This window comes from Microcebus murinus, chromosome 19 (assembly GCF_040939455.1).
Source record: "Microcebus murinus isolate Inina chromosome 19, M.murinus_Inina_mat1.0, whole genome shotgun sequence".
Lineage (NCBI taxonomy): Eukaryota > Metazoa > Chordata > Mammalia > Primates > Cheirogaleidae > Microcebus > Microcebus murinus.
In genome coordinates, this window is record NC_134122.1 from 3,720,653 (window position 1) to 3,748,576 (window position 27,924).

A 27,924-nucleotide genomic window follows, 5' to 3' on the forward strand; every position below is an offset into this window, starting at 1 on the left:
GGACCAACTGGGTGCTCTGTGAGGGTTTTAAGCAAAGAGAGAAGGTAACTATCTGACTAGGGCTTCTAAAAGAACCTCTGGCTGCAGTTGGAAGAATGGGGCAAGGAAGGCGCAGGGAAAGCAGATAAAAAGGATGGAAGCAGCGGGGGACCCAGCAGAGAGAGGTTGTGCAGTGTGGCCGCACAGGACTGGTCAATGGATGCAACTAGTAAGTGACCCAGAGGGAGGTGTCAAGGTTGACAACCCGATTTCTTCCATCACTGAGCGGATGTAAGAGAATGAAAAGACTTTGGGAAAGAAAAGCGCGTAGCTCTCGCTAATTACTAGCAGTCATTCAGCTTCCCAGTTCCCTCCAGCTGAGCCCAGGCTGGCCTCCAGGCCGCGGCGCCCGGGGGAAGGAGCCACGTGCCTCCCTGGGGCGTGGTCACCGCAGACCCCGCCCCGCGCTGCGTGCCCACGTCGCCCCGCCCTCGCGCCCGCCCGCTTGGCTGCGGCGGCGGCGGCGCCTGAGGGAGTCGCTGACGGGCGCGCTGACTCGGGCCCGGCGGACGCGTGGTGTTGACCTGCGGCAGGTGAGCAGGCTGCGCCCTCCTGGGCCTGTTTTCCCCCCGGCTCCTCGGGCCGCGTCCTCGGCGGGCTCTGACCCAGTCCAGGCCCTCGCGAACTGGGCTCGGCCGGGCCGCAGCGCCCTCAGCGCCGGCCTGAGAGGAGACCCGGGCAGGGGGCGGCGGGAGACCGGGTGAGGCCGGGCAGGGGGCGGCGGGAGGGACCCGGCGGGAAGGACGAGGACGGGCGTGGAGGGGGCTGTCAGGTGAGGGCGGAATCCCGGGCGCCGCTCTCTAGAAGACGTTTCGTCGGGGTGCCGGGGAGGCCGGAGCGTTTCCCTGGGTGTCCCCGTTGGGCCCACCCTTCCCAGCGTCACGAGTGTGCTTGGCGAGGTGACGCCTGGGGTCGCAGCCGGTGGAATTGGCGTTGGCGGCAGGGGTTGCAGTCTCTGCCGAGGGGGCACGGGAGGACCGGATCTGCCGCAAGCTTCCGAGATTGGAGCCCAGAGCGGCGGCGTCGCGGGGCTGTTGGCATTGACTGGGGCTCTGCCCTTTCTTCTAGTGTCTCACCTTTTCCGAAAAAATTGTCCCTTGAATCACTGTTGTGACTTCGTGAGTGACCCCTGGTGCGCGTTGGAACAGAGTGCCAGGTTGGGAGGGACCAACTGTAGGAGCAGCCGGTTAGCCTGGACAAGGAATTGACCTGTCACCTTCTAAACACAATGCCCTAGGTGTGCCCCATAAAAGTTACCAGCGCTGCTTCGCACAGTCTTTGCACAAGGCCCCGTCTGTGTCATGCCCTTTAAATTGGTTCTGAGGAACCAGTTGTGGGCTGTGGCTGTTCATCCTTATTGTGTTGCGTTGATGGCTGTAGACAAGGTAGATCGAAGTTGAAAACACTATCATGAGGAAGCCCTCTTCCTCCTAGCCCATTCCAAAACCTTGTGAACTAACTGATCATTTTCCCACTTGCAAAATGCGGTCAGTGTTGAGACCAGGTTAAGTGACTTGACCTACATTGCACAGCCAAGAAGATGGCACAGATGATTATGAACCTGGTGGTCTGGTTCCCGATCCGGTGTTGTTTACTAGATGGAATTGCACAGATTGTAAATAGATTATGTTAAGATGTCTTCCCACCCTCCCATCCCTCCCTTAAACTGTCCTCTCAAGTAGAAGGAGATGAGCTTATTGGTTTTGTTTTTGAATTTTTGGTGTGGTGGTAATTTTTAGTGTGTTTTGATTAAAATTTTAACTTTCTTGTTAAAACTTTTAGTACTTTGGGAAGGAGGGTAATGAATATAGTTAGTAAATCTCTGGTTTCTTTATTAGCTTTTCCAAGAAATATCTGAAGACATAATCTTTGCTTGCCAGGAGTTCACAATTTAATAGGATATTTATAATTTTACTTGGTGAAATTGGAAAACCGTTTTCAAATACAGTACCTAGGTCAGAACACTGGGGAGGGTGTGGGAATTTGTGGGGCATTGGGAACTCCCACTGAATGACCTCATGTATCTGGGGATATGGAGAGGAAAATCCTGTGATTCCTTCATTGTCTGACTTGATTTCCTTTTTTTTTTGAAACAGAGTCTTGCTTTGTTGCCTAGGCTAGAGTGAGTGCCGTGGCGTCAGCCTAGCTCACAGCAACCTCAAACTTCTGGGCTCAAGCAATCCTGCTGCCTCAGCCTCCCAAGTAGCTGGGACTATAGGCATATGCCACCATGCCCGGCTAATTTTTTCCATATATAATTAGTTGGCCAATGAATTTCTTTCTATTTATAGTAGAGACGGGGTCTCGCTCTTGTTCAGGCTGGTTTTGAACTCCTGACTTAGAGCAATCTGCCTGCCTCAGCCTCCCAGAGTGCTAGGATTACAGGTGTGAGCCACCGAGCCCGGCTTTGATTTCCTTTTTTACTTTGCTTGTGCCAGTAAGTTGGGATACTGTTGAGTTGCCAGAATCAAGAATATGAGTGACAGTGCCAATGAGATGAGTTGCAAAAAGTAAAGTGTTCATTACCTCTAGCTCACCCCTCATCAAGTCTGTTAAAACTTACAAAACTGGACAGCTAGGGCTGCCTTCATTTTTTTTTGGTGGGGGGGGATTCCCTTTTAATAGCTGATTCTTTTCACAGGGTAGTTGGGCTCTGCATCAGGATTGCACCAAAAACTGGAATTATCACTCCTCTAGGGGAAAAATCTTTTTGAAAAGTGGAATTGTAAAATGGGATATTTCAGTGTAACATTTAGAATTCAGCCTGTACCTCCTTGGAGAAAAAGGAGATTAAAAACTGAAACTATAAATTACTCCTTGTGTATTACCAGCCATAGTTAACTAAGGTTATAAATAGATACTTAATGCAGTCTTCTTTTCTGATAGCCGATGGGAGAATTAAGAGGTCTGGATCACATCCCCTTTTGTTTACTGCACAGTGAAGATTATCTGCTTTTTAACTCTATTATATCTAGTAGGTTTGTGTTTGCAAAGACGTATGATGAAAGCTCTCTGTCTTTTGTTGATATCTGAATGATTTCTCAGGATATTTTTGTACTGCCGAGAAGCATTGCCATTACCAGTTAATTCTGTGAACAAGGGAGGTTGGGGTAGGGGGAGGTGAATCTTTAATTGAAACATATAACTGCTTAGATAGAGGTCTCTTATACTAGAAGAAATTTCACTTTGGTGACCACTGAGTTGCTCTCCAATGTTGTCACTATTTTACTTTTCCCTATGGACTCCATTTATTTATCATAGGATGTTGTCATCCGTTGTACTACACATTTTAAAGTCAACTAATAGGCCGGGTGTGGTGGTTCACACCTGTAATCCCAGCACTTTGGGAGTCTGAGGCAGAGGAATCACTTGAGCCTAGGAGTTTGAGACCAGCCTAGGCAACATAGGGACTCTGTCTCCACCAAAAAAAAAAGTCCACTAATGAAGGCAGTCAAAATCATTAGAAATTTTCTTTTTAATTTCCTTTTTATTTTTTTTTTTAGATAAGCATAAAAATGAATGAGGTTTATTGAAGAGAGAAAAATAGGATTGTAGGCTGTGCGCGGTGGCTCACGCTTGTAATCCTAGCACTCTGGGAGGCTGAGGTGGGCAGATCGCTCAAGGTTAGGAGTTTGAAACCAGCCTGAGCAAGAGCAAGACCCTGGCTCTACTAAAAATGGAAAGAAATTAATTGGCCAACTAAAAATATAAATTATATATATAAATAAATAAATAAATTAGCCGTGCATGGTGGCGCATGCCTGTAGTCCCAGCTACTCAGGAGGCTGAGGCAGGAGGATTGCTTGAGCCCAGGAGTTTGGGGTTGCTGTGAGCTAGGCTGACACCACGGCACTCTAGCCGGGGCAACAGAGTGAGACTTTGTCTCAAAAAGAAAGAAAGAAAGATAGGGTTGTAGAGCAAAAGCAAGATATAGGTTTACAGAGCATGATACATATGCCACAGATAACGACCAGACCCATTGTTGCAGCAAAGGGAGAGCAAAAGGAAGGGTGCAAAAAGGTCTTTTTAAGTTTCATTGATGCCTTTGAATGCTGCTTAATGAGCAAATACAGGGGTTTCCAAACCTTTCTGTTTTAGTAAGGTGGGGATTGGGACTGGGAATTTGTGTTTTTAGAGTTTCCCATGTGATTTTTGTTTGGGATCCCCTTGTCTAAAGCACAGGCTGGACAGAGGAGAAAATAGATTGGCAAGAAAGATAGGGAGGTAAGTGAATAGGATACATGAGGTAGGGGGCAGCAGCAGAAGAAAGACACGATTGTTGTGTGGTGATAGCTGTGCTGTCAGTTGTGTGCCAGAGGCTGACCAAGTGGGGGAAAAATTAATTTTCATCACATGAATAGATTTGTTTCCTTCCCAGGAGTATCGGAGGCCTAATTATTATCATAGTTCTCAGTAACTTTATAAGGGCTGTGGGGAAGAATGGCATAATAGAGACTGGTGTCTCGTACCCAGCGTGCCTCACTTGTTCTAAATACTCTCAGCTCCTTGCCTTTCTCCTGATGAGCTTTCTTAGAAGACTCTGGTTTCACTGCGTCTTGTATTCAATCCCACAATTACTTGAAGGGCTACTATTAAAGCGCTGTATTAGGGCTGTAGGAAGTGCTAATGTGATTCAAACAATCTGGTATCATGATGCCATCCTGATTTTAGTTGATCTAGTGGGCTGGCTTGCCTCATAAGTAGCTGTGATGATCATATTTTTTATGCCAAACACATGCCATGTTCTGAGCATACAGATGTACTGAAGGAATTGGTGGAATGGGATATTTGAAATAAGAATTGTTCTGGAAAATCTAGAATATAAGGCTCTATCTTTACCACTGTTTTATGTACTGTACAATTAGTATTTATATAATAGAAGGGTGTGCCTTGTTATATTGTGTATCTTTTTATTTTTCCACCTCTCCCTCTCTCTCTCTCTCTCTCTCTCTCTCTCTCTCTCTCTCTCTCTCTCTCTCTCATCCAGAACAAGATCTTCATCCTCTTTGTAGTCACAGAGGCCATAAGCATGATAAGTGTTTGTTGATGGTGATATGTAATGTCACCTGCCCAAGTGTAGCCATCCCCTTCCATAGATACTTGATCTGTTGTTCTCTCTGGCAAGACCCCATGTGCTGCTACAAAGGAACTGTTGTCACCTGGAACTGTTTCCATAGCAGTGTGGAGGAGGGTAGGACAGAGAAGAATCAATGAACAGGCCAGGTGCAGTGGCTCATACTTAATAATCTTGGGACTTTGGGAGGCCAAGGTGGGAGGTTCACTCAAGGCCAGGAGTTCAAGAACATCCCGAGCAACACAGTAAGCCCTCATGTCTATAAAAAATAAGAAAAATTAGCTGGGCATGATACCTGTAGTCCCAGCTACTTGGGGAAACTAAAGCAGGAGGATCCTTTGAGCCCAGAGTTTAAGGTTGAAGTGAGCTATGATGCTATTGCACTCTAGTCCAGACAACAGAGCAAGACCCTGTCTCAAAAAATAAAAAGGAATGAACAAAACTGAATGTGGGTTGCAAGAGAAGTTTAAATAGTAGTGTTTGAATGGAAGGTGAAAAAGCAAACATAGGCCAGGCATGATGCCTCACGCCTGTAATCCTAGCACTGTGAAAGGCCGAGGTGGGAGGATCGCTTGAGCTTAGTAGTTTGAGAGCAGCCTTAGCAAGAATGAGAGTCCTCCTGCACCCTGCTGAGGAAGGAGGATACCTTGAGTCCAGGAGTTTGAGGCTACAGTGAGCTATGATGGTGCCACTGCATTCCAGCTGCCTGGGCAACAGAACAAGACTCTGTCTCAAACAAAACACACACACACAAAAGCGAACATAATGAAGTGGGGCCTGGGCCATCCTCTCGCTTCTGTGTAGAAGACATTAAACCTTCACTCCCTTCTTTTTCTATAGGAAGGATAGGCCTTCTCTTTGCTTAGTAATAGTAGGTATCCCACTAATTAGAAAATAACTTTAAAAAGTCATTCCATTCTTCTATACACTTGGGTATCAGTCTCCGTCAAATTTCCAAATGTCTATGCTCAATGTCATGTTTGTCCTGCTTTTTAAGATTTGTATTTATAAAAAGACATAATAGCGGACTCAAAAGGAGAAAAATGTGGGGTGACTAGCTTTTAGTAGGTTATGCTTTTCTGCCTTTGCATGTGGCTTTTCCAGTTATTTAAAATGGGGAAAAAAACCACACACAATGTTTTTCCTGCTCCATTTTCACACTCAACACATTACTGACACCAGGTGTGTGGGGGTTGTTTCCCCACAGACCAAACACTTCTCCAGTGGATACCAGCTGTCTTCTAATTTAATAAAATCCCAACACTATCTGAAGATAGGGCCAGATCTCACAGGTGAGGGCTCAGTTTCACAAGATTACCCTTCATTCACATACCAGCTGCAAGTAGTAGATTGTCACTTATACTTCTGACCTTATGGCTATAAATCAAAGTTCTCATGACCTCCTCCTTAGGTTCAATTGATTTGCTAGAGTGGCTCACAGGACTCAGGGAAAAGTATTACATTTATATTTTTATTTTTTTTATTTTTTTTTGAGACAGAGTCTCACTTTGTTGCCCAGGCTAGAGTGAGTGCCATGGCATCAGCCTAGCTCACAGCAACCTCAAACTCCTGGGCTCAAGCGATCCTGCTGCCTCAGCCTTCTGAGTAGCTGGGACTACAGGCATGCACCACCATGCTCAGCTGATTTTTTCTACATATATTAGTTGGCCAATTAATTTCTTTATAGTAGTGACGGGGTCTCGCTCTTGCTCAGGCTGGTTTCGAACTCCTGACCTTGAGCAATCCGCCCACCTCGGCCTCCCAGAGTGCTAGGATTACAGGCGTGAGCCACCGTGCCCGGCCCTATTTTTTATTTTTTTTGAGACAGAGTCTTACTCTGTTGCCCAGGCTAGAGTGCTGTGGTGTCAGCCTAGCTCACAGCAACCTTATACTTCTGGGCTCAAGCAATCCTCCTGCCTCAGCCTCCCAAGTAGCTGGGACTACAGGCATGCGCCACCATGCCCAGCTAATATTTTATATATATTTTTAGTTGGCCAGTTAATTTCTTTCCATTTTTAGTAGAGACGGGGTCTCGCTCTTGCTCAGGCTGGTCTCGAACTCATGAGTGCAAATGATCCACCTTCCTCAGCCTCCCAGAGTGCTAGGATTACAGGCGTGAGTCACCGCGCCTGGCCTACATTTATTTATTATGAGGATATTTAAAGGGATACAGGTGAACAGCCAGATGGGCGAGATGTATAGTGCAAGGCAAGTAAGTGGGAAGGAGCATAGAGCTTCCGTGCTCTCTATGGAACTTTCACATGTTAAGGAAGGAACTGCCAGGTGTTAGCTATCCAGAAGCTAATGCAAACTCTGTCCTTTGGGTTTTTATGGAGGCCTCATTTCATAGGCATGATTGATTACATTGTTGATCAACTCAACCTGTAGCTCCTCTCCCCTCCCAAGAGGTTACATGGAGTTGAAACTTCTTTCAGTTCCACCCCCTCTAATTGCACGGTTGGTTCTCTAGGAGCCCACCAAGAGTTGCTTTATTAGAACAAAAGATGCTCCTGTTACCCAGGAAATACTAAGGGATTTAGGAGCTCTGTGTCAGAAACTGGGGGAAAGACCAAATATATATGTATATATATCTCATTTATTATACTCATTTATTACATTATTATTATCTTAATAATGAGATATATATCTCATTATTATCACAATATCACACTAATGCATATGTCCAAATTTTAAAGGAGTCAGCCTATTCAAGTGCAAATGCCTAAAGGTAGTAGGATGAAGAAACAGTAACATCAGACCATTTGGCAAGTACACACATTCATCCCTGGGTATCTGTTGAGGATTGGTTCCAAGACCCCCTCAGGGAACCAAAATCCATGGATGCTTGAGTCCCTTATATAAAATGGTATAGCATTAAATATTTGCATATAACCTATGCATATCTTGCTGTATATTTTAAATCATATCTAGATTATTTATAATATATAACACAATGTGAATGCCATGTAAATTTTGTTACACTGTATAGTTTAGGTAAAATGACAAGGAAAAAAGTCTGTACATGTGTAGTACAGGTGCAGGGTCTTTTTCCTCAATTTTTGATCCAAAGTTGGTTGAATCTGTGAATGTGGAAACCACAGATACAGAGGGCCAAGTATACTGTATTGAGCCTCTGAGGTGTACAGAGTACTGGCGCTGAGGGGATGTGCAAAAACAACAAACCTGATGTAGTCCGTGTTCATGGGGAGTTGGCTGTTACCTTGGGAAGACCCAAAACAATAAAAATACTTTATGAGGTTTATGATCGTCATTTAGGCACTCAGTGTTTTTGGAGGTCAGGGGAAGTTAAAGAGCTGAGAAGTGGAGAAGCTAGGAGAACTTGCACTAAACCCACCAGGATTAGGTAAATGACAGAGTAGGAAGTGAAAAGAAGGAAGGAGAAGCCAAAGAAAGGGGAAATCCATCTTAGACCACTCAGGGGTCTTGGTAAAAACATTGCCCACACAAAGAGAATGTCATTCATAAAGAGACTCCTTCAAGAACAGGAATTCTTAACCTGAAATGCTGGGTCCACAGATGAACTTTGGGAGAATGTGGTTACCCTGGAATGGCACAGGCAACATTTTTTTTTTTTTTTAGTAAGTGACCATCCTGGAGAGAGAATCTAAAGACTTCATCTGATTATCACAGAGATTTGCAAACAAAAAAGGCAAGGATTGTTCTGACAAATACCCTTCCTTCCTATCTTCAGAAGTGCACATTTCTGATTTTATGTCTTCAGATGAGGAGATACTTGAGTGGAAGATTAAAGACAGAAACCCTAGGATATTACTTTGTAAACAAATAGTCTTACACCAAACACCAACTGTCATGGGACTTATATGAGTTCATGTCCAAAGGACAGCATGTTCCCACGGGTAGGCAGTGATCTAATCTGGTTCCTAGGAGATAGGGCACTGCCTGAGGTCTCTGCACCCTCACTGGCTAGTGTGGGTGAGGCAGAGGTGTTCAAGGCTCAAGGTCTGCTCTCTGGGACTCTACAGTCTCGTGTGGCTGGTTAGAGTATGCACCTGTCCATATTTAGGGTTAGAGCTAAATGTGAATATTGGGGATAGGGTGAGTTGAAGACAGAATCCACATGGTTTTTGGAAGGTCATGAAGTTTTCAAGGAGCTGTTAGACTATTGGAAACAAGGTGTGAAAGAGAAGCCCTGGCCCAGCAGCCTGAAAGTCCTGGGCAGGTCCAGGAACAGTGGCTAATCCAGGACCAGCTTCCTTCCCACTGCTGCTTTTGACATACACAGGCCTAAAAGACCCTACCCAGAGCTGCTGGTTACTGAGCGTATGTGGTGGAAATGGTAGCCAGTTGTTTGAGTGTCCTTGCCTCCCTAGACCACAGCTGAGCAAACTTGGCCAAGCTCAGGGGCCCTAAGGGAATTGGAGGAGCTGAGCTGCTGAGCTCCTGAGCCCCCTGGCCTTCCCTCTCCTCATTCGCTTTAACCATGGAAGCTCCACTTAACTTGCTTTAATTGGCCTTCGGTGTAGGGTTTTGTTTGAAAAAGGCTTAAGTATAGCTCTCACAGCATTGGGGAGCCTGCGTCTCTGCCTTTTCGGGCCTATAAGCTATTGGACACTCACCATTTTGTCTGCTTTTTCCTAAAGTTATTCATTCCTTGTTGTCTAATCATGTCTTCAGTCAATAGTTGATGTTCTGTACTACTTGAATTTCCTCTGGATAATGATTAATGGGGATAATGTTGGACTAGTTCTGGGCAACTCTTGGGAATTATAGGAATTAAACTTTAATGCATGTAGTTCATGGGCACTGCCTCATTGGAGAAGATGGAACAGGAGTTATTTATTTATTTTAATACTTTGTTTATAACTTTTTTTATTGATTAAAAAATTAATCTTTATTAGTGATTGATTTGCCATGGAAGGAACAGGAGTTATTTAGTTTTACGGTGGCAAACTGCTGGGGGTTTTTTGCATTTTTTTTTCTCTTTAGTAAATTATGATAATTGTAGCATTTCCCCTTGTGATCATGATAACCTGATGCCTTGGTGTATTTACTCTCATATGTGCATAGAGACAGGATGTGGACTTGTTAGGAAGTTGTGTGCTAGTGCTGTTTTGTGGTTGGCCCCTTCCCTAGGGGAACAGACATGAAGAGACCCTGCTGCTGTTGTGAAATCCAGATTCAAAGAACAACTGTAGGGGATACAGAATTTTTTCACAGATGCAGACATCCAGGAGTATCAGTAGAGATGGGGGTCTCACTATGTTGCTCAGGATGGTCTTAAACTCTTGGCCTCAAGCAGTCTTCCCACTTTGGCCTCTCAAAGTGCTAAGATTATAGGCATAAGCCACCCCATGCCTAGTCTGCTCAATTTTGAGAATACCTCACATTCTGGAAGTCATTCATTCAGTCAGCAAATCCTGATTAGGTGTGTGCCCCATGTTGGGCAATAGGAGACAAAGATAAATGAACTGTAATCTGGAAAATAAACATGTAAACAAATAAACACTATAACTGGATCAAGTGCTATAATAGATCATAAAAAGCTTACTTAGGTTGCTCTTAATGTAATATCAGACCTCCAATATCATCACTTAATATTTGTTTTTAGACCTTATTTTTAGAAGTGGCACAACTTTTTTTTGATGGGGGTGAAATATAGCAAGGAATAGAGAAGCCTTTTCTGGCAGAAGCAGGATGGAGGAGGCCCACAGCCTTCCCTGCTTTGCATACTGTTCAACACTATTCTCCCTGCAGCTCGCTGAGAAATGACTGGAGTTCCAGGGAAGTTCTGTAGCTAGCTAGTAGCAGACCCAGTAGTAGAACTTAATTTTTCTCTTTCTTAGACTATTTGTCAGTCAGATACCTTACTGACAGACAATAATTAGGTTTCTCCCAGTTTCATGTTCTATCTTATAAAGAAGTCAGTAAACACATTTCTGTCAAAGGGTTCACACCTGCCTGGCTTGTTACTGAGCTTGCTTTGGATGTTTAGCTTCCAGTGATCCAAATGGGGCCTGTTCCAAGGAAGGTACTGACCTGTTTCATTGTCATCTGTGGGCAGAGCCAAGTTGTCCCACCTAACAGCCTCTTCTGTTTTCTGGTGGCCATTCAGTTTTCCCAGAAATCTCTGTAGAGGATATTTGGCGAAGGTGTGACAAATGGTTTGAAACATAGTGCCAAAACAAATCTCATCTTGTCTCTGTCAGTTGATAAAGGGATGAGAGAGGTTTTAGATTCATGCCCTTTTTTGAACTGCCTCAGCACTGCTTCTGAGGTGGAATAGAGTTTCTGAACTTTAGCACTTCTGACATTTTGGGCTGGATTGCTTGTGATGGTGAGGGGGGTGTGTGTGCTTTCTGCACATTGTAGGATATTGAGCAGTAACCCTTGAACTCTACCCACTAGATGCCAGTAATATACTTCCATTCCCCAGTTGTGACAACTAAACATATCAGGACATTGCTAAATGTTCCTTAGGGAGCAAATTGGTCCCTAGTTGACAAACACTGGGTTGAAGATTGATTGTTATGAGATAAAAATGTAGATTAGATTTGTCACAAGATCAAGTACATTTTTCAGTTACCAAAACCTTTGTTTATACTGATAAATTTCTCTAAAGAAACAAAACAAGAAGTGTGCCCTGTCCCCCATCCTGACTCTTGGTAACAGGGAGAGTCCTTCACCTAACTCATGTTCAGGGTATCCTTGAAGGAATTGGACTAAGGTGATCATCTTCCTTTAGATCGTTTGCAAAATGTATTTGGCTAGACATTCCAAGATTTTTCTGTTCCTTTCTTGGTATGCAATGCTGTTAGAATGAAAATGTACATTCTTCATGGTAAGCCTGCAACTCAGTAGACTTGATGCGGCCTGTAGGGCTTTTCATGGAGACAGTGGTATTTCTGTTTCTTGTTTGAAAGTACATAGAAGTCTTTGTCAGTTTTATATGTTAAGTGGCATTTTCTTTAATTTATTAGTCAGCATCTTATAACATGTCACAGTTTTATAATTCATTAATCTCACTTAATTCTCATCCCTACCTTGCAGAATTGTTATTACTGTCCTTTACAGATAAAGAAAGAGACTCCGAGAAATTAAGTAGCTGGTCCAAGTCCACTCAGCTGGTTATATGTAGAACCAGGGTTTGCTGTCAGTTGTACTGTTTAGAGCCTGTGCCTTAACCACAGCCATGTGTTGCCTCTCCACCTGTGTGGCCAGTAGATTCTCTCGTCCTGGGTTCACCTCAGTTAACATTTGTTGGGTGCCCACCACGGGTCAGGCTCTAGCGCTCATCACACCAGTCAGTACACTGCCTCAACTCCTTGTGTGTCGTATGAACATATCGGTATTGTGCTATGCAGAAAGGACTTTTGTGCATGTGTCTGCTGTTAGACTTGTTGAACTCATCTTCTGGAAAATTTTAGATTGAGGGATTTTGCCTCTATGTCATAGGATATATACTTAATACAAATACTTAAATTACTATCTAAATTAATAGTCACATGTGGCATTTATACAGATACTGAATCATCACTAAGCGACTGTTGTGATGGGGGGCCCTGTCCTGGGAGTTCCATCCCGGTGAGGAAAGGGAAGAGCATAGCTGCGGAAATTGCACACATCTACGCAGAATATGCATGGTGATGTGGTGTCTTCTCCCTTCAATCCTGGAAGGCTTCCTTGAGCTGGAGTATCTAGAATTCTTTCCTAGAAAGCTGGTTTAAGGTCGTTTTGCTAAGTAATCACTGTGTTATTTTGATTTTTCTGTCCTTGAGTGTGGTGATGAGGTGTATTCCAAGTAATCTGTTACTAACAGTGGAGTTTATGAATACTGAATGCTTTGTCTTAAAAAATAAGTTTAATTGGGTAAGTCGGCTCTCATCCTGAAAGGCTTTTTAAGGTAGAAGAGAGGGCTGCTGTCATGGCTAACTGCTGGGAATGTCCCATCACTTGCAATACATTTCTCCACCCTCCAGCCCCTGGCTACTCCTGTGGGATATTGTTGCTTGTGTGCAGATCAGGTCCTGTATACTGAGGGAGGAAAACAGTTGAGGACCCTCATGCTTATGAAATCGTGGTGCCTTGTTTAATAAGACAGGGAGTCAGAAGGTGAGATGGAAGCAGGTCGACTGCTCTGCTCCCCTCACCACTCCTTGGGCATAAGCAGGGCCGGCTGGTAGGGCTGAGAAAGCCGACCCTTCTCCTCTGAGGAGTCTAGGAGCTGCTGCAGCTAGTCCCCTGCCACTGCCGCCACAAGCCTGTGTGGGACTAGCCAGCCACGTGGAGTTATTGGTTTTGGTCTGGGCTTGTTTCCTCGCCCCCACTCCAGCCCCCACCGGTGTCCGGGCGGTCGCTGTGAAGAACCCTGGGAGTAACGCCTGCCTCTGCAGCCCGTGGGAATGTGTGCGAATCCCCCACACGCCCGGAGGGAGAGGCAGGAGCCACTTTGTTCCACTAACCGAACCTTTCCTGTGGAGTTTCTAATCTTATAAGAAGTTTATGTTAACATACTTCCTATCCATTGTACTGCCATTTCCTAGGCAGAGCATATTTTCAGTAGGCAGAAAAATGAGACTGCTTAGATTTTAAATACTTAACACATGGTTGACACACTTCCAGATTCTCGAACCAGATATTCTATTTCTCTGTAGTTCCTATGGCAATCGGTGCTATAGAGATGTGCAGACCCTATTGTGACCTCCCCTTGGTGTAGGGATGCCCTGGAGCCCCTGGTGTCATTGTCCACCAAACCCTAATAGGTCTGGCCTTACTCTCAGTCGCCAAGTGGTAAGGTATGCCATCCTCCCCTTTGGGACCAGCTTTGACCTGCACTGATAGTCAACAAATGTAGTCCTCACCCAGGAACAATCTTCTCAGGTTGTTGTGTCATCTGAGTGAGCCGAGGTGAGTGTTTCGGGGACAGGCTACAGCAGCTTCTGAATAGTCAGATGGGCCTGTGCCCATACTTATTGCTCTGAAATGATAGGATATTGCTCGCTTTTCATACTAAAACCACACACTGTAGTTTAACTCCTACGTGCACACAGAAATGCAGTGTGGTTCGAGTGCCTCCATAGGCTGTAGTTTCAGTTTCCGTGTTGCTAGTAGTCTGGTGACATGACTCTAATCTCACATACATGAACCAATGAGGATTAGCTAGAGACACAGGAGGAATCACCTAACTCTGGTTTAGTCCCAACTTGACTGTTAACTCTCTGAGTAACCTTGGACATAGTATTCTCTCATTCTTAGTTTCTTCATAGCCAATGGGACACTGCTCGAAAGTAACTTAGCCTGGTGGACCAGGCCTTGTAGTCTGGATCTTCCTTTGCTGTCCAGGCTGCATGCAGTGTAGTCTGGTACTCCGTCCTGGCCCCAGCCTCTCGTGGGTGAATTTGAGGACCTTCACCTTGGCAGGAATCACTTCTAAGGCTTCCATCTGTTTGTAGAGAGGAAAGCACCTGGGAGCTGATGGCACTTCCAGGTTTTGCAAAATGGCAATGTAGCAGAAACATCTTAATCACCCACTCTCTTTCCCTCTACGGCCAAATGCTAGTCACAGTCTCTGATAGAAGCTGAAGCTACAGGTGACACAGTTTTTGTGCCTGAGTGAAAGGAAATATGACTGGCTACTTATACACAGGACATGTTTTCAAAATTGTTCAAAGTTGTAATAATTTTTGATTGATGGTAACCTAGGGATGACCTAAGATTTCATCACCATTTCTGTTAAAACCATTCCAGTGGGATGCCTCATGCCTGCTTTGTCCTCCTTATAAAAATCCCACCCAAGACTGGGTCCAGTGGCTGACGTCTGTAATCCCAGCACTTTCGGGAGGCTGAGGTGGGAGGATTGCTTGAGGCCAGGAGTTTGAGACATGCTTGAGTAACATAGTCTTTACAAAACATAAAAGGTTGGTAGTGGTGTCATGTGCCTGTAGTCACAGCTACTCGGGAGGATGAAGTAGGAGGATCATTTGAGCCCAGGACTGCGAGGTTGCAGTGAGCTATGATGATGCCACATAGCTGGGCAACAGAGTGAGACCCTGTCTCTAAAAAAAAAAAAAACCCACTCAAACCATTTCACTATTAAATTACTTTTTAGAGATAAGGTCTTGCTCTGTTGCCCAGGCTGGAGTGCAGTATTGCAATCATAGGTCACTGCAGCCTCAAACTCCTGGCCTTGATCCATCCTCCCATTTCAGTCTCCTGAGTAGCTAGGACTACCTAGCCAGCCAGAGCCATTTTGGAATTCAGTCAGGGCTTCTGCACCACCCCTCCACTCCCAGGCGCTTGTTATGGGCTTGAGGAATTTTCATTTTTTCAACTTAGAGGCCCATTCTTCTCATATAAATCAAAGTGGCAGTCAGGGAACAGGGGCGAGTCTTGTGTTTAGTTCATTTGTAGTAGGAAGGCTCTTTACAAGGACCCATCGTTGCAACAGTAATAGTCACTTCCAGGCCCCTTCTCTGAGCTCTTTTCAGTGTTTCAGGTTTCATCCTTGGTGTCTGCTTGGACTGCTTGCTCAGTTGTATTTGAACATGGCTGGAGATGTGCACACTCACCCTCCCCAATTAAAAAAGTCTTGGACTTCCTGAACTGATGTCAGTTTTTGAGGTTACTGTGAGGCTAGTGCCTTTAGACTAGTTGGCAGTTGTTTTGCTTTCTCCTTGCTTCTTGCCCAAATGTGCAAGTGCATGTTTAATAAATCTGACTCAAGTGTTTTTTGTCCCCAGAGTCTCCACTTTTCCAGGATTCACTGTCTGAACTTGCTCCTTATCAAGAGGTAGTAGTTATTCATCCATTCAGTGAGCCATGGGATTGAATTTCCCCGGTGATTGAAATGGAAAGGGTGAGGCTTATGTATAACATTTCTTGAGGAGTGGCAGCACCAGCGTTCAGAGGAGACCTCAGGCCATTTATTCTGTAAATTCAGAAGCTGTTGACCTAGATGATGTGGTTTCCTCACGGTGCTCAGAGTCCTCTGTTTTCTGGTGCCTTGTTGGGTTAGAGCTGATTTAGCCCTCTCTGCTGCCCCCAACTTCCAGCTCAGTCAGTCTCCGGCATCTGTAGTGTGGATATTCTACCCTGCAGTGGTCACATGTCTCACCTTGGAAAGAACAGGTGTTCCCATTTTCTGACACTGCCAGTGAATGAGGTCTGAGTCAGAAGTCCTCATGTGTGACCTGCCCAGAATTATCTGGAAATTTGTGGGATTTCGCATTCTTCTCTGGGTTTCACAGTCCCCCAGCTGCTTATTTTCACCAGCATCTTTCTCAGTAAGAGGTAAACATTTGAGGCAGCATTACATTCCCTGAAACACCTCCATCCACGCTAGTTCACTTGGTCTTCACAGTACACTTGAGAAGCCATCAGTGGATGAATGGATTTTAAAAATGTGGTATGTATGCACAACGGAATATCCAGCCTTAAAAAGGAAATTCTGTCATTCGTGACAACATGGATGAATCTAGAGGACATTATGGCCAGGCGCGGTGGCTCACGCCTGTAATCCTAGCTCTCTGGGAGGCCGAGGCGGGCGGATCGCTCGAGGTCGGGAGTTCGAAACCAGCCTGAGCAAGAGTGAGACCCCGCCTCTACTATAAATAGAAAGAAACTAATTGGCCAACTAATATATATAGAAAAAATTAGCCGGGCATGGTGGCTCATGCCTGTAGTCCCAGCTACTTGGGAGGCTGAGGCAGCAGGATGGCTTGAGCCCAGGAGTTTGAGGTTGCTGTGAGCGAGGCTCACGCCACGGCACTCACTCTAGCCTAGGCAACAAAGCAAGACTCTGTCTCAAAAAAAAAAAAAAAAATAGAGGACATTATGTTAAGTGAAATAGGCCAAATACCACATCTCACTTATATGTGGAATCTAAACATGTTGAACTGGTAGAAGTAGAGTGTAGAATGGTAGTTACCAGAGGCTGAGGGAGCGGGGAGGTGGAAAGGGGAATGCTGGTCAAAGGTTACAAAATTTCAGTTAACAGGAGAAATGAGGTCTGGTGATTTATTGTATAGTATAGTGATTATAGTTAATAATATCTATTTCAAAATTGCTGAAAGAATGGATTTTAAATGATCTTAGTTCAAGGAAATGCTAAGTGTGTAAAATTTGATTATTCCCCAATGTATCAAAACATCACATTGTATCTCATAAATATATATAATTATTATTTGCTAATTTAAAAAGTTTCAAAAAAAAAGTTGAGTCAGATCTGAAAAAAGATTAAACTAGATTTCATACCAGTTTAGTTTATTGTTGTTTTGTTTTAGAGATAAGGGTCTCACTCTGTCACCCAGGCTGGAGTAAAGTGGCATGATCATAGATAGCTCAGTACAGCCTCGAACTCCTGGGCTCAAGGGATCCTCCTGTCTCAGCCTCCCAGAGTTCTGGGATTACAGCTGTGAGCCTCTGCACCCAGCCATACCACTTAATGTAGGGACCTAGTACCCAATTAAAATTTTGTATTACTTGGTTATTTAGAAGTTAACTGTTATTTTCTTGTTATACATGCACATACAAACCTTTAGGTAGCTAGCTTTGTCAGTAGGCACTCCATCTGCACATTGCAACAGCGGTAACTCCGGTTGGAGGCTCCCCGGGTGCTGGGCTGTAAGTGATATTGGACCCTGATTCACTGAGAGTCTGAGGGAATCTTGATCTGTCTTGTAGGAAGCTTCTGGTTTAACTGGGGAAACAGGATGACAGAAGTGAATGCTGACCTCTAAGAGCCTTCTAGGAAGCAGGCAGGGACCTCACCCAGGATGATGGAGGGAATTCTGGTGCACAGCCACAAGGCGTTCAGCAGGGAGGGAACATCAGTGGGGTAGGGTGCAGACATCTCCGAGCAGCCGCTTAGCTTCCCTGTGCATGTGGGTAACAACACTAGCTTATGCCATGGCATCACATGAAGTGCAGGAGCTGATCACTGTCAAGTGTCACTATTCCAGTGAGTCAGAGGCTTGCAGAATTGTTCTCATTCCAGGGAGCAGGTCACCTTGCCATTCCTTCCTCTCAGTGCTGGCTGGCCTCAGCAAGCTGCCCCCTTCCTTCAGTTGCGGTTTTTCCAGAGGAAAGAAAAAGAAGTCTTTTTTGTTCCTTTTTGGCTCACCAGATGGGGGATGAATTCTATAATGTAGTCCTTAGATTAGGTTTACGCCCGGCAGCAGTGCACTGTGCTATGTGACCTGAAATTTGTTGAACTTGAGTGTCCATAGAGGATTTAACATTTTGGAACACATCTGTTATTTCAGAAGCCCTGGTGCCTTCAGCCTGCAATTTGCCAGGGGCAAGAGCTTTGAGATGAGTGTTCTGGGTCTGCTGGGCGGGTCTAAAGGAACCTCTTTTGCTGGAAGTAACTATGATAGGAACGTTGATACTCCTTCTGTCAGGTCAGGTGTCAGAATGAAAACCAGTTGCTGATAGGTGACCAGCTCGAGTATGGGAATTATGGAGTAGTAGAGGTAGTAGTAGTAGTAGAGGGTCACAGTTTTTTGGAAATGGGAAAGAGAGACGGCAGAATGACCTTTCTGGCATTTGTATAATGATAGCAAAGTAAAGAGGGCCCAGGGACTTCGTGTTGACTGGTTAGTGCAATGTGGGATCTTCACTGGTTTGCTTGGTTTCTTTTTTCCCTTCCCTTCTTCTGCTTTCCTCCCCTTCCCCTTTCTTTCCAAGAGAATTGAAGTCACTTTATACAATAAAGCAGCAGCCAGTTAACAACAAAACCAAGTATTTACAACAAAAATCAAGTATTTACAGCTCTCCAAATTCCCCTCCTGTCATTGTCCATATACTTATATACTTCTGCACACAGTTGTCACTGTTTTGGGTCCTTTTTTTTTTTTTTTTAAATATGTGTAGACTTTTCCATGTGTGAATGCAGCTTATCAGCTTGTCCCGGCTGTGCCAGGATTCTATTGTTCACTGTCGTTTGAGCAGTCCTACCCTTTGTTGTTAGGCCATGTGATTTTTCCCTAATGGCATAGTATGGCTCTTTATTATTTTGGTACAGATGACTATTAATATTTCTCAGAGTGGAATCTTTTAGGATCTTTTTTTTTCCCTTTGTGGGGCAGCTTCTTGTTTATGTGAGAAATTAAAATCTAGAAAGGCTCTACATTTATGACTTGGCCCCCAGTTTTCTAGGGTTATCAGTAGTTCCTGCAAAGAAAACAGCATTCAAATATAGAGGTCATCCAGACTAAGTTTGGACGTGGAGCTTTTCCGAGAGTGAGAAGAATTGTTTCTGCCATTGCAAGGTAGCCTCTGAGTACCACGCTACATGGCCACTCCCTTGAAGAACAGTGACTAGGCTGCAGGGATAGAGGATAGACACAGGCTGCTTCCCTGGCTCCAGCCTGTGTGGGTTGAATGTGCTGAGCTTTCCTAGGAGCATTGGTGCCCCCTCCACCCCCAGGGTCTCGCTCTTGCTCAAGCTGATCTCGAACTCCTGACCTTGAGCGATCCACCCTCTTCGGCCTCCCAGAGTGCTAGGATTACAGGTGTGAGCCACTGCGCCTGGCCTGCTTTGAATGTTTTTACTCAACAAGTATTTATTCAGAATCTAGCATTTTCCAGGCCTTGAAGGCTACAGCTGTGGTCCAGAGTTCAGCCTGTCATGGGCTGGGAGAAAGGAATTGGGGCTGGCAGGCAGAAGTGAGGTTGAAGAGGATAAGCTGGAGGACAGATGGCACAAATGAAGTGCTGCTAAGAAAATGCTAAAGCGGGCACCGGTAGAGGCCAGCTTTCCCTTTCCCTTTGTTTTCTTCCTTTCTTTTCTCTCCCTCTCTCTCTGTCTCTCTCCCCCCTCCCCTCTTCTTCTTTTTTTTTAAGATAGAGTCTCACTCTCTTGCCCAGGCTAGAGTACAGTGGTGTCACCATAGCTCACTGCAACCTCAAACTCTTGGCTAAAGTAATCCTCCTTTCTCAGCCTCCTAAGTAGCTGGGACTACAGGTGTGTATTACCACACTTGTCTAATTTTGCTATTCTTTTTGTAGCAACAGGGTCTTGCTATGTTGCCCAGGTTCATCTTAAATTCCTGACCAAACTGACAGTGTTTGCTGTCAGTTTGGCCCGATTTGCTGAAGTGATCCTCCAACCTCAACCTCCCCAAGTGCTGGGATTACAGATGTGAACTACTGTGCCAGGCCCCTTTTTGTATTTTTAAGGGAAAGAGAAGACCTTGTTGCTTAAGCAAGACTATACTCCCAGAGCTTGCAGTTACTGAATAAAACAGTTACTGATGGGATTTAATGACATACACAGTCACTGTTGTGCCGCATGATAGATGCCATGGCAGGAAGCTTACCTAAAGTGACCACAGTGGGTAACCTGTGCAGCAGACCACACTTGTCCTTGTCTTTGCCTTACTTCACCTGTAAGCATGAGGGAATCTGCAGACCTGGGGCAAGTCCTCAGCACGGGCTTCCACCACCTGTCTAGAGGCTCTGGGACCCTTTACTGTGCCCCTTCCTCTGGGCAGCCCCACACTCCCCTCCTAGCACCCTCTTCTCTGCTGCCTGCGAACTGAGCAGCCAGAGACCAGTTTTGGCTATCAGGTCCCCGGGGGTGTGGAGCATAGCTGTTCCTTCCGAAAAGTCTATAAATCAAGGTCAGTGTGGACAAGCCATTAGAAGGCCCCTGTGGGGCTTATTCCGGAGCTGGCAGAGCCTGGCCTGTGTAAGAGGGTGCACAGCTGGGTATATTTTGCCATTTCTGTGGACCATCCATTTCTAGCTTTGTTCATATTGTTCCCCTGAGCTACAGTCCTCCCCTTGCCCCACCTCAAATTCCGTCGGTTTTTGAGGGTCCTTCCCCAGAAGCCTCTCTGCATACTGTTCTCTCCATATGATGACTGCCTGCTTGCCCGTGTGTCTGGACCGTGCCGTGTCCTGTGCAGCTCATCGGCGTTACTGAAGAGGGGAGAGTATGTCTGACTTGGAGCCAGGAGAAGGTTCCATTTTCTAAATACTCTATTTTCTGAGTGTTCTTGGACACACTGAGCCTCAGTCAAAATACAGGTACAGTTGTTATCTAACATTTATTCAGTGCTTACCATGTGGCAGGCATTGTGCTGTCTGTTCTCCTTTTACTTCCTGAAATTAATCCCAGTGTACAGATGTTAAATCTGAAGATGAGAAAAGGTTCAGAAAGATCTTGCTGGTAAACCATGTCCCAAAAGATAACAGGAAAAATGTAACTAGGTGTCTAGAGGAAACTTGAGAAGGATGTGTGCCAATACGTTAACCTGTGGGGGGAGGAAGAGGTTGGGCTTTTTCTTCTTCTTTAGCCTTTTGAGGACTGTTTCTTGTATTTCTTTGTCCTCCTCCACGCCTGTTTCTGTCCTTGGCACAGTTTGGCCCGATTTGCTGTCAGTAGTTCTCTCTTTGTGAGTTACTTTCTTAGTTGTTGTTGCTACTGTTCATCTGGAACATTCCCCAAATGGACTGCCCCTTACACTGCCAGAGCAAGAAGTCTCCAGGGACAGAGATGAGTTTGTCGCGTTATGGGACTGTATTTCCCTGGCTGACGAAGGCTCAGCCCTTGCAGCAGTGGGTATTGATTGGCCAACTTATTGTTTTCTTCAGCCCAGCAGTCCTGCGTGGCCTGGGAACAGTCTGCTTGTTTGGTGACTCGTGCAGAGGCTGTAGGCTTGTCCAGGTGCCTTCGAGCTGCTGTGGTCTACAGGGGAGCTGCTGAGAAGGGCCTGGCTTACTAGGTTCCAGCTGTACCCTGCTCACACTGCCCTCTGCACAAGGCCTGGCCTCTCACGGGCAGCATGTGTGGTGTGGAATGTGTGTGTTGCTTTCCAGGCTCAGAGCTGCTGCTGCTGCTGCTTTTTGGGTTTTTTTTAAGCTTTATTTTCTTTAATGTTTTTGGTAACTTTTTATTTTGATATAATTTCAAGCATACAGGAAATTGTAAGAATAGTACAAGGAACTCTATCTTTTACCCAGATTCACTAACTGCTAGCATTTTGTCTCATCTTTTTTTTTTCTTCCCAAAACAGAGTCTCACTCTGTTGCCCCGGCTAGAGTGTCCGTCAGCCTAGCTCACAGCAACCTCAAACTCCTGGGCTCAAGTGATCCTCCTGCCTCAGCCTCCCGAGTAGCTGGGACTACAGGTGCGCGCCACGATGCCTGGCTAATTTTCCTATTTTTAGTAGAGACGGAGTCTCACTCTTGCTCAGGCTGGTCCCAAACTTCTGGCCTCAAGCAATTCTCCCGATTTGGCCTCACAGAGTGTTAGGATTATAGGTGTGAGCCACCACACCTGGCCTCATCTGCTTTCATACTTGCTAGTTTCCCCCACCTGTGTGTGTACACATACACACACTTCTCTGGACCATCTGACAGTGAGTTGCAGACAGTGTGCCTCTTTACTTCTGTCTTAGGAACAAGGACATTCTCTTACATAATCACAGTATAATTATTTTAAAAACCAGCAAGCTCAGTGTCGATACAGTGTCCATATTCAAATTCTGTCCATGTTCCGACATGGTCCCAGTAGTTGCAGAGCTTTATTTTTAAGGAAAGCAATCCTGGGGTGTGTGGGTGTCACCTTGGTTACGTTGGCTCAGAGAGCAGAACCTGCAGGGATTTGGGGGAAGTGACTGCTCTGGGTGCCCCATTACCAGCTCCTTGTGTCTCTACAGGACCAGAGGAGCGAGAGCACAAGTACCACACTTCGCAACAATGTCAGTGGAAGTGGAGACCTCAGAGGGCGTAGACGAGTCAGAGAAAAAGAACTCTGGGATCTCAGAAAAGGAAAACCACACCAGGTGAGCAGTGGGTGCTGGCTATGATGAGCCAGGTGGGGTGGTGCCTGCCATGCTTGGCACACCTGATTTCCTCGCTAGTGGCACTGGGGGCAGTCACGGGGCCTGGACTGTGGACCCCGGCTGCTCAGCGCTCTCCCCATTTGTTCTGTTCCGTTATCTTAGCCAAGGAGGCAGGACAGGTGCTGCTGGAGTACCAGTGATGGGATTTGATGGTAGTACTTCTCTGTTTTTCCTCTTAAAAACCTAAGTTTTTCTTCTAGGCTGAGAAAGAGTAATCAGGGACAGGCTGGCTTGTTTTCACAGTGTCTTCTACCACTTAAAATGTGGGAGTAACTCTGACTCTAGGGCAGGCTTGTTCCTACTCTGCAGGGCCAGTTCACTGCAAACCTCAAATGCTGGGCCCTGTTGTGCATGTGTTTAGCCTCTCACACGGCGTTGTCACCAGCAAAGTTTCGTGAACAACTGCTGGTGATAAACTCTCGGCACATGTGACTCTTGGCACATGGGTGATACGAGCTAATCTAAAGAAGCCAGCAGAGGTTGATCATGGGAGGGCCGAGTTTTTCTTGCTCTAGTAGATGGATCATATGGACACATGTGAGCCCATGCCCAGGGGCCACCACCTTTAGGATCATGTTTTCTTTTCTTTTTTTTCCGAGACGGTGTCTTTCTTTGTCACCTAGGCTGGAATGCACTGGTGCAATCATAGCTCACTGCAGCCATGAACTCCTGGATTCACGTGATCCTCCTGCCTCAGCCTCCTGAATAGCTGGGACTACAGGCATACGCCACCATGCCTGGCTAATTTTTCTATTTTTTATAGACATGGTGTCTCACTGTGTTGTCCAGGCTGGTCTCAAATTTCTGGCCTCAAGCAACCCTCTTGCCTCGGCCTCCCAAAGTGCTGGAATTCAGGCGTGAGCCACCGAGCTGGCCAGGATCACACACTTTCATTGTTTTTTCTTTTTGGTAGAGATGATGTCTCACTCTTGCTTAGGCTGGCCTTGAACTGCTGAGCTCAAGAGATCCTCCCACTACAGCCTCCCAGAGTGCTAAGGATTTACAGGTGTGAGCTACTGGGCCCGGCCAGGGATCACACATTTTCTACCTTTCCTACCTTGCTCATCCATCAGCACTTTATCCTAATTGTTTTGTTTTGTTTTTAATTTTTGTTTTGTTTTGTTTTGAGATAGCGCCTTTCTCTGTTGCCCGGGCTAGAGTGCTGTAGCATCGGCCTAGCTCACAGCAACCTCAAATTCCTGGGTTTAAGTGATCCTCCTGCCTCAGCCTCCCGAGTAACTGGGACTACAGGCGTGTGCCAACACACCCGGTTAATTTTTCTATTTTTAGTAGAGACGGGGTCTTGCTCTTGCTCTTGCTCAGGCTGGTCCCGAACTCCTGGCCTCAATCAGTCCTCCCTCCTCAGCCTCACAGAGTGGTAGGATTACAGGGGTGAACCACTGTGCCTGGCCTATCCTGTGTAATTTTGTTAAGCAGCACAAACCCAAGGTTCTGGCCCCAACCTCTCTGTTGTCGTCTTATTCTCCTACATCTGTGCCTAGCCACATGTAGCCCTAAAGAGGCTGTGGGTCCAAAGTGGGAAGAGGACAGCCGGGCCACCCCAGGAGATCCACAGTCACAGCCCCTTACTGTGGATTCCAGGTGTGTGAGGTGTGTGGATTCCAGGAGGACATGTTCGCAAAGGCAAAAAACCAGCAAACACTGGAAGGATTAGAGATGTGTGTTTCTGTGGCCATCAGGCAGCCACAGAAGCAACGTGTTGTTCATTTGCGTGGTTCCCAGCAGATGCACACACACAGACAAGGATACTTTTGAGGAGATGGCCATAGTCATCCCTTGTGTCCTGAGTCATTGGGGCAAACTGCCATGTGTGTTTGCCCTGTGTTCCCTGACACGTCTCTGTCACTCGTGTTGAGTGACGTGTGTAAGCAGGCCTGCCTCCAGTCCAGCATGTGGTCATCCCGGCGTCTGGACTTCGTCTTTCATCCTATGGTCCTTACTTGGGAGCCAGGAAGGGCTGATTCTCTCTCTCATACACACGTCCTGTCTCCACAGAATGGCTGACCTCTCCGAGCTCCTGAAGGAAGGGACCAAGGAAGCACATGACCAGGCAGAAAACACCCAGTTTGTCAAGGACTTCTTGAAGGGCAACATTAAGAAGGAGCTATTTAAGGTTTGTGCCCCTTGATCATGGATGAGGTTGGGTTCCGGACTTTCATGTGGGGCTGGGGTCCCATGAGAAAGGTGCCCCTGGAGCCACTCTGAGGGGGAAGCGGGGCTTTCTCCCACCACTCCCTTCTTGACATTAAGCTGTGGCTCTAGTGGCTTAAACAAACATAGTGATGGAAAAGAAGCAAAAGTATTCCTGTTCCAAAGAATTCACCACGTCACTCCTTTAAATGTTAAGCTTCCTGGGTGTGTGAAATAATTCGCCATACAAAAATGGCACAGGATCAGGTCTTTGGGGACTGCTTGAGCTTCTGTACCCAGCCGCTTGGGCGTGGTGGGCTCAGGTGTCGCGGCCATGCCCGTGGCCCTTTCCCACAGTCTCTCCTGTCCTGTTGCCCCCACAGCTGGCCACCACCGCACTGTACTTCACGTATTCGGCCCTCGAGGAGGAAATGGACCGAAACAAGGACCACCCAGGCTTTGCCCCCTTGTACTTCCCCGTGGAGCTGCACCGGAAGGAGGCGCTGACCAAGGACATGGAGTATTTCTTTGGTGACAACTGGGAGGAGCGCACGCGGTGCTCTGAGGCCACCCAAAAGTACGTGGAGCGGATCCACTACATAGGGCATCACGAGCCAGAGCTGCTGGTGGCCCATGCATACACGCGCTACATGGGGGACCTCTCAGGGGGCCAGGTGCTGAAGAAGGTGGCTCAGCGAGCACTGAAACTCCCCAGCACTGGGGAAGGGACCCAGTTCTACCTGTTTGAAAATGTGGACAATGCCCAGCAGTTCAAGCAGTTTTACCGGGCCAGGATGAATGCCCTGGACCTCAACTTGAAGACCAAAGAGAGGATCGTGGAAGAGGCCAACAAGGCCTTCCAGTATAACATACAGGTACTGCTGGGTGCCTGAGCCACAAAGGGAACCTTTGACAGTGGGAGCAAACCCAGAGCTGCCTGGGAGGAGGGTGTCCATGGTGTGAGGACAGGTGGGCTGCAGTGTGCTGAGAGAAAGCCGAAGGAACCAGACTGACCACCACAGGGTACAGGCCCAGTGGATGGGGCCCAGCACAGAAGGCCTGATCTGAGAGCTGCCTCGGGCAGTATTTTGGGAAAGGGTGAGGAGTCTGGGTGAATGGAGCTGTGTCCTTCCTTACCCCAGGACGCTGGTCTTGAGGAGTGGATAATTTCCTCCTTTTTAGCAGTGATTGCTCTGAAAAGTTCTGCTTGGTAAGTTCAGGGAGAGCCAGTTTTACCAAACGCAGTAAGGAGAATAACTGTTTACAAATAGCTTGTAGATGGGGCTGGGCCTGGGGAGGCTGATCCTGTCCCCAGAGTCCCAGGGAAAGTGGCTGTGGGCGGGTGAAGTGCCAGGCTGTGCACAGACCCCATTGGCCCTCTGTTGAGGCCTCCTGGAGCCACTCAGGATGGGTCTGCCCCACTGGGGCCTCGTTCTCCCATAATCCTATTTTTCTATTGTTTCTTGCTAAAAAATAACTAGCAGCTAGAAATGGTGGGGATATACCTGTGCCTTCTCCTGTGTCCTGTTGATTTCAGTGGCTTGAGCTCTCAGAGAAGGCCAGGCCTGGGGTACATGTCGGGTCAGTTCCCAGGGGACACCCACTACAGTTGGCAGCTTTGTCGGGGTGCCAGCAACACAGGTGGGGCCCACCTCCCCAGAGCTTGTGCTTGGGAGAAGTGCCAGGCAGTGCAGCCGCCACCCGGGGCCGCTCGCTTTGCCAGCTGCACTCCTGAGCGAGCGCACCTCCTCAGCTCACGCGAGAGCAATTCTGCTCCGCAAGCAGTGCACGCACTGCAGGGATCCCTGCTCAGTCCAGCCCCTGCTCCTGCAGATATTCAACGAACTGGACCAGGCTGGCTCTGCGCTCGCCAGAAAGACCATGGAGGATGGGCTCCCCGTGCACGATGGGAAAGGAGACGTGGGGAAGTGCCCCTACTACGCTGCTCAACAAGACAAAGGTAGGTCTGTGTGTTCCCAGTTCCCCTTCTGGGGTGGGCGGTCAGTGACCCCCACTGATGCCATGTCTCCTGTGGGTGCTGCCATGCAGGTGCCCTGGAGGGCAGCAGGTGCCCTGTCCGGACAGCCATGGCTATGCTGAGGAAGCCCAGCCTCCAGTTCCTTCTGGCTGCCAGTGTGGCCCTGGCTGCTGGACTCTTGGCCTGGTACTACATGTGAAGGACCCATGACGCCGTGCTGGCACCCTCCTCCCAAGTGACTACTGGTCCACCACCATCTCCACCCCTGACTAAACTACCACCTCAGGTGACTTTTTTAAATTGCTGGGATTGAGACAGGCAATGAATAAAAGCCAGACGCTAGAGCTTCTGCCTGACGGCGTCCTCTCGATGGGCCAGATGCTCACTGGGCACAGGCTGTCGCCCAGGGAGCAGCTAGTGCAGCGTGGCAGGGCGGGCCTGGGCTTCTAGACCAGCCCTCCCCTGGGCACCCACATGTCTGAGTCCCAGGCTCATGCCCTCCTTCCTCTGTTCTGTAGAACAGGGGCAGCCAGCTTCCCCTGCAGGAGCGAGTGGCCAGTGAGCCCAGCTGCAGCTGTGGGAGGGCCCTTTCCAGATGCTGCTGCTCAACTTCTGGTCCTCTCTAGGGACTGGGGTGGGCAGAAGCCAGGTGCTCCCCTGCCTCAGAGGCCCCGAGAGCTCACCCTCTCCCCCAGAAGCCCAAGAGGCCTGCTCTGCTCAGCCCTGGCTTGTCTCTGACCTGTGTAAATGCTACAACATTCAATAAAATGGACTCCGCAAGCTGTCTCCTTCCCTCCTCCTGGGCACGGAATGGGTCAGGTGTCCTTTCCAGAGGAGAGCAGAGTCACTGT

General features: G+C 47.0%; 1 protein-coding gene across 6 annotated transcripts; it reads left to right on the top strand.

Moving 5' to 3' along the window:
* The first annotated feature begins 462 nt into the window (after positions 1-462).
* HMOX2 (heme oxygenase 2) lies at positions 463-27,853 on the top strand. Of its 6 annotated transcripts, none has more exons than XM_075995036.1 (7): positions 463-572; positions 22,114-22,227; positions 22,759-22,884; positions 24,961-25,078; positions 25,479-25,970; positions 26,929-27,055; positions 27,145-27,853. In XM_075995036.1, the coding sequence occupies exons 3-7, from the start codon at positions 22,799-22,801 to the stop codon at positions 27,270-27,272; spliced, it is 951 nt and encodes a 316-aa protein (XP_075851151.1). In that variant the 5' UTR covers positions 463-572; positions 22,114-22,227; positions 22,759-22,798; the 3' UTR covers positions 27,273-27,853. The 6 variants fall into 6 exon arrangements, with proteins under 6 accessions (XP_075851151.1, XP_012599211.1, XP_075851152.1 ...); XM_075995035.1 differs by lacking the exon at positions 463-572 and adding an exon at positions 13,809-13,999; XM_012743757.2 differs by lacking the exon at positions 22,114-22,227.
* Positions 27,854-27,924: the final 71 nt, after the last annotated feature.

Excerpts from the sequence above, each read along its gene's own strand:
- HMOX2 (XM_075995036.1), top strand. The coding sequence starts at position 22,799 with ATGTCAGTGGAAGTGGAGACCTCAGAGGGCGTAGACGAGTCAGAGAAA. Across the intron at positions 25,971-26,928 it reads CCTTCCAGTATAACATACAG|ATATTCAACGAACTGGACCA; the intron begins GTACTGCTGGGT and ends CTGCTCCTGCAG. Across the intron at positions 27,056-27,144 it reads CGCTGCTCAACAAGACAAAG|GTGCCCTGGAGGGCAGCAGG; the intron begins GTAGGTCTGTGT and ends GCTGCCATGCAG.